Genomic DNA, 6,661 nt, shown 5'->3' on the forward strand with positions numbered 1-6,661 from the left:
TGCCCCAATAAAGCTTTACTTCTCACATTTCCAAATGCTATATTTGTCAACTGTTAGAGCCAGACATGAACAAAACGGGAACCTCCTGAGAGTAATAATCCTTTCAAATATTTTAATTATGAAAATCATATATAATAAGATGGTGTCCTGTGTTTCCAGAATTCACGCTGTCCATGTATACATATCGAAAGAGTACATTTAGTTGTAATATTTTGACTACAAATTGTTAAGAAACAGTTGTGTTAAATTTGTATTGCTGTATTATAAACAAAGGAATTTATAACAACATCTGGAACATACAACTTGACTATACCAAATTTACATATTACAAAGATCATTTATAATAATTAATCATTATGATCACATACATAAGTAAGTGCATAAATTTGCATACAGTGTGAACTGTTAGATTAAACCTGTAGTAGTGTTATACTTATAACTGTGAGAGTCGTAGTAAATAGGTGTGCGCTAAAAAATGTGAACAAACCATTGTGAGTAAAATACATTAGTAATTTCAGTGATAAAATAGTGTCTATAAATAACATGTCCATTATACATAAATTATGAAATAAGCAGAATAAAATTATTATTCTCCTGCACTTCACACTTTAAACCTGCAATCACAATCACAATAATAAACATGTATGAGAAATGGAAACAAATATATGGAAACATTAATATGTAAATTTGATCACTTGATCAGTACTAATATATAAATACTTACAGATTTTTGATTTCGCATTGGTCATATATTGTCAAACACCTCTTTGTATACTATATTTCTAGTAACCTTTGAAATGGAACCATCTTCATCCAAAATCAAGATTTTTAATCCTTTTCTTGATTTCACCCTCGATAATGCAACATATAACTGCCCATGAGTGAATACTGGTTTAGGCAAATACAATCCCACATGCGAAAGAGTCTGACCTTGACTTTTGTTAATAGTCATTGCAAAACATAAAGAAATAGGAAATTGTCTCCTTACAAACTTGAAAGGCAAACCAGAGTCAGTTGGAACTAAATCCATTCTAGATATTAAAACATCCTTCCCAAGTTGTTTTCCACTAACTACATTAGCAACAATAACATTTTTCCCCAATGCCTTTACAATCATTCGAGTGCCATTGCAAAGTCCTCCAGCTTGGTCAATGTTACGCAACAACATAACAGGCACACCCACTTTCAAACTCAATTTATGATTCGGTATGCCAGAACATTTGATGTTATTCAAAAATTCACTGGTAAACCATTCAGCTTCAATCTCAGTGTCTTCATCTGACTTGCAAGTACTATCACAACTATAATAATCTTTCATAGCCCCAGGAATTTTGGAAAGAAGTTGATTGTTAACTGCTTCTACGCTTTCTAAGGTTGGTGCCAAAATAGCTCTTTCTTCAAAAAAATTGTAGTTTTTAATTTCTAAGTTGTGCAATATATCAGGATAGGCGAAATCAATCAACCTTTGTAATGGATTTTCATAATCAAGAATCAAAAGATCATCGGGAATCTCAATGGTAGATTCCCCATCTCCAGATCTATTTAACTTTCCATCACCAAGTTCCAAGAGCCATTCAGAAAAAATTTTAATGTCATTGGATTCTGCAGAAACTTCAGATTTAAGTAGCCTCATATTCTTTGTCAATAGAAGAACACGACATTGTTTCCAAAGATAAGAAGAAATGATAGAGGCATCTACTATATCATAACGACTACCTTTCTGAATAACTGGTAATATTTGTCTGAAATCTCCACCAAGAACAACAACTTTACCACCAAATGGCATATCATTGGGTAAAGTTGAATTGGACTTCATTATGTCATTTAAAGTCCTATCCAATGCTTCAAAACAAAATTTATTCAACATTGGAGCTTCATCCCAAATGATCAAATTAGTTTTCTTTAATAGCTCAGCTTTTAAAGAACCTAACGAAACATTGCAAGTTGAGGTATCTTTAATAGAAATAGGAATAGAAAACCTGGAATGAGCTGTCCTTCCACCAGGGAGAAGTAAAGAAGCAATTCCACTTGAAGCAACATTCAAAACAATCAACCCTTTTGACCTTATACCAGCAGATAAGGTATTCCACAAATATGTTTTGCCGGTACCACCAGAGCCATATAGAAAAAATAGTCCTCCAGTTTTATCCATGACTGCTTTCATTATAACATTGTATATTTGATGTTGTTCTTCAGTCAATGAATCTATGAGTGATTCGTGCAAACTGACCATTTCAACTTTATTATAATTCAATTCATCAGCAACGAATTTGTTCTCATACTGGCACTCCTCAAATAGATCTGGAAAAGGTAGGCAAGAATAGTCTTTTAGAGACCGTCCGTTCAAGTGAAGTAATTTGTCCAATTCTACCAAGCAAAGATTTCGTAAATCTGCGTCACTTATGTGCAGATCTGAAAATAAAAAAAAATTAGTATACTAAAAAATTATAATAAATTCAAGTACAGGTGTGACAGGATAATCACCCGGTATGCCTAGCTTTTTTCGCCTTTCATACAAAATTCCATCTGACAAAATCCGCCATGATTTTTCCCACACAAATTCGGGTTTGCTCATAGTGTTTGTTGTGAGCAACATCACAAAGAATCTTCGAAGCTGTATGCCTATAAATATAATTTGAATTAATTAATACTATAACCATTTTATCCATTTCTACACAAAAAATGGTGTAATTGATACAAAAAACACGTATAGCATTCCTTTATAACTAAATGTTAAAGTATATAATTAAAAAGCTCTTTTTTCGATTAAGTATAGGAAAAAATAACGTACTAACCTGAAGCTAACTCATTTGCTTCAACAATAGCATCTATAAATTCTCGATCATCTGCTAACAATCCTAGTGCATAACATGCATCATGAAAAGAAGGATACACAACATCTTCAATAGTACGAATGCTTTCCCATGAAGTACATCCTTTCTGCCGAGTTAGGAGGATCCTCAAATAATAAAGCTCCCCAATCCCGTGAGGGATATATTGGAGTCTTCCAATAGAATATCCTTGCTTCCTTGGATGCCATGAATGAGATTCCTCATCAAAAACAAAATATGAAGGAAATTCAGCATAAGTTAGTGATTTTCCCTCTTCATATAAACCATTAGCTTTCATCCAAGCTAAGAACATTGTGTCTTTTTTAGATGCTTTTTTAACAATATACTCCAAATTATCACTATCTTTGAAGCAAATACTTTGTTTCTCCTCAAGGTGGAAAGTAACTTTCTTGACAGCTGGCCACTTCACATGAATATAATATTTGAAAGTCCTCCAAACAGCCTCACATGGGGTAAGATATCTACAATCATAATATTGTTTAATTTCATCTTTTACCTCAAGTTCTGCCCCATCTTCTCTCTGATTGCTTATTTCAATATTAACACGATCAGGACCTTTACTAACATACTTGAAGAGATACTTGATTGCATTAGATTTGTTGCAATATTCCACGTTGATATGACCATTATATAACATAAGTAGTTGAGGGTTATAAGGAACAACATAACTATTGTCCATTCGAAGACCTTTCTTCTCAACATACACTCCAGTATCTCTCCTTCTGTACACAGGATAACCATCATCATCAATTATAGTAGTTTCCTGAAAATTCTTTGGGAAGAACTTGGTACATTTCCCATTTGACATGCAAGGAGATTTTGAAAAACCAGAGCCACATGGACCATGTAACATATAAGTAGACACAACCTTGTTCAATCTAGGATGTAGAATAGGATCAGGAATTTCTGCTGAAATGAATTTATCAATATCAGAGGTTGTTACTAACTTGTTGTTCTTCGAAAGCCATAGGAGAATATGTGCATGTGGCAACCCTCTTTTTTGGAACTCAATTGTGTACATACCTACAAATAAAATATGTTAGTAATCTAAGAAAGTTTTGTATTGAACCATATCATATCATGCTTTAATAATTAACATTTTATAATACCTGCATCTAAAGGACCAAATATAATGCCACTCTTCAAAGTTCCAATTAAATGGTCCAGCTTCATCTTGAAGATTCGACAACATATATCTGGCCTTTCATCTGGCCTTAAATTCCTCTGACGAACAAATCTATCAATTTCTTTCCATGCAGAATTGCATGTAACAGTTATGAAGAGATCAGGATAACCATAACGCTTACAAATAGCCATTGCGTCTTGACAACAATCAAACATATAGCGACGTCCACCAACAAATGAGGACGGCAATACAATACGCATTCCTAATTGACCTGGGTCTGTTTCTCCTCTACACATTGCTTCTTCCAACCCATTAAGGAAATCAGCTCTAATTATTTTTTGATTGTTGCGGACATATGATAGCCTCTGAGATTCTATCATGGTATAACAATCTACCAAAAACTGTTGGAAAAGCCTTCTACAAAAGACAACATTCCCATGCTCAAGATCCCTTTCTTGAATCCTAAAGGTTATAAATTCTCGTAATGTGACCCGAGGTTTCAATCGAGAACTAAGAGATGCCGACACACCACTTAACGGAATATCTTCTTGCCAACCATCTTCACCAAAAGGAAATATCAATGGATATTGTAATGGAATAAAGCAGGTATGAGTTTCATGGATCCTTGTTAGGACACCATTTTTTTTAACTATAATATCCCTACCAACTTCAACATTTTCAAGATCCCCTACAATTAGGGCTGCAATCTCATCAGATGTAGGCAAATTATATGTTCGAGGGTCTTTACCTCTTTTCCGAAATAGACGCAAGGCAAATGATGATGATTCATTTGACATTACATAATCTCGTACCTTACGAAATGACTTAGCTAGCACGTTATTCTCATCAATCATTCCCTTCAATTCATCCACTAAAGAAATATCCAATGGATCTGGATTGTTAGAAGCCCTGCAAGTAAAAGCAAAATATCATTCCAATGTGACCAAAAAAGAGTAATTTTTAATATAAAAAATATGTTATTACGATAAGACTTACATGAACGGCTTCATTCGATTCTTATTCTCATTGTGTGTATCATATATGTAAAGCTGAGCAAATTTGGGAACATTTCCTAGTTGAGGGAGGAGTGTACCAATTCTATGATAATTTTGGCCACTCAATACAAATTGTGGAGGACCTCCACCATTGTTCACAGCTGATTCAACCTTCCCACCAATAGAAGTAAATGCGAACATACTGTTATATGCCCTAATATTATCTATGAAATGTTTGGATCGATAATCTCTTCCATGAATCAAATTATATAAAAGCAATGGAGGTTTGGACAGCAATGGTAGAACAACCTTTCCTTTCATACAACAAACCGAAAATTCAGGATTTGTGGAACGCTTACTTTTACTAACCCTTTCTTCATACCAAAAATTCGCGTGGCAAATGCGGCACCTATAAGATGCATCCCCCAAATCTATTTCATCTATTTCAAAGGCAACAAAACACTGCAAGTTAAATACTATTATTCAAATTCACATGAATTAGCATTACACATTATAATTTCTTTACCTATCAACTCAGCACCATCATAAAGATCTAACAAAGACTGTGAAGAGTGACTTTCAGCATTAAACTCCACCAACAACTGGCGACAATGAGATCCAGAAACTTGGAAATTATAGGCATCATTACCACTCTTCGAAGAACTTGCTTCAATGTTATTCATTAAACATGTTTTTGTTTTATTGTTTTGATTCAGCCTTGAAATATCTTCAGTAATGTCCAGATTTAGAGGATTGTTACCTACAAAGATGATTAATAGCTAAGAATCTTTGAAAACAGACATACCATCTAATGTACCCAAGAATGCTATATATACCTTGGATGACAACACCATTCGTTGTATTATAATAAATCATATTCTCCTTTCCAGCTAAACATTTTTTTGACTTACTTTTCATATAATTTAACCTCCTTAACCTAGCAGCTGCAGCATTGTGAATTTTTTTACTACGAACCACTGCAGTTTCCACATGGGGATTCAATAAGTTACTTTTTTACTACACTTACCTTCAAAAAGAGAGGAAATAAAAAAAAAAACTTGTGAATCCTGACCTCTGGAAGTTGTTTCATTGGACATCCCATATGGAAATGTGGATAATGAACATGTAAAAGATCTATTCTGGGACGAAGGGAAGCCTGAAATATAAACAGCAACTTTAATAAATTTGGTGTATTGATGTTGAATAACCAAAAGAACAAAAATTGTATGCACAATACTTACAAACGGTGCTGTTTGTCCCTGAAATATCTGGTGTAGTCAATGAGTCGTTGAGAGATTTCTGAGAATTAATTCCAACAGGTGGTTGAAACACAGGATTGGTCAGGTTGTTCGTTATGTCAGACAAAGGGGAGCTTGAAGTATTCTTCCTCGTCTTAGTAGCTGAAAGGAAAATATTTTCAAATTAACAACCATGAGAAAATAGCAAAATATATGGAGTAGAGTTGTGTTACGGATCTGAAACAAATTAGACTACCAATCTTTCCCAACTTAAATTTAACAGACATTCTTTTTCATTTACAGATACATGAACTAAGATTACTGACATACCATTTTGACAAACTTGGTTTATAGACATCTGTTGAGCTCTTTTCTTGCTAGAAATTATTTGCTTCCTCTTATTCCGTGCTACATTTGCAGAAATGTTCAACTTTAATTGAAATCCACAAA

The 6,661-nt window shown here is 33.8% G+C and overlaps 1 protein-coding gene across 1 annotated transcript in view; it reads right to left on the minus strand.

Annotated features, from left to right (window-relative positions):
- Nucleotides 1–434: 434 nt before the first annotated feature.
- Nucleotides 435–6,661, minus strand: part of LOC130744430 (uncharacterized) — a 10,184-nt gene continuing 3,957 nt past the window's right edge. The window contains exons 11-21 of the mRNA XM_057596617.1: nt 6,542–6,619; nt 6,215–6,373; nt 6,046–6,129; nt 5,885–5,950; nt 5,500–5,733; nt 4,975–5,449; nt 3,962–4,887; nt 2,796–3,875; nt 2,485–2,622; nt 725–2,412; nt 435–614 (exon numbers count right to left, since the gene is read on the minus strand). Of these exons, the coding sequence (XP_057452600.1) occupies nt 746–2,412; nt 2,485–2,622; nt 2,796–3,875; nt 3,962–4,887; nt 4,975–5,449; nt 5,500–5,733; nt 5,885–5,950; nt 6,046–6,129; nt 6,215–6,373; nt 6,542–6,619 (4,907 nt within the window). The 3' untranslated portion in view covers nt 435–614; nt 725–745. The remainder of the gene's footprint in view (nt 615–724; nt 2,413–2,484; nt 2,623–2,795; nt 3,876–3,961; nt 4,888–4,974; nt 5,450–5,499; nt 5,734–5,884; nt 5,951–6,045; nt 6,130–6,214; nt 6,374–6,541; nt 6,620–6,661) is intronic.

The sequence above is a fragment of the Lotus japonicus genome, chromosome 3 (genome assembly GCF_012489685.1).
Source record: "Lotus japonicus ecotype B-129 chromosome 3, LjGifu_v1.2".
NCBI lineage: Eukaryota > Viridiplantae > Streptophyta > Magnoliopsida > Fabales > Fabaceae > Lotus > Lotus japonicus.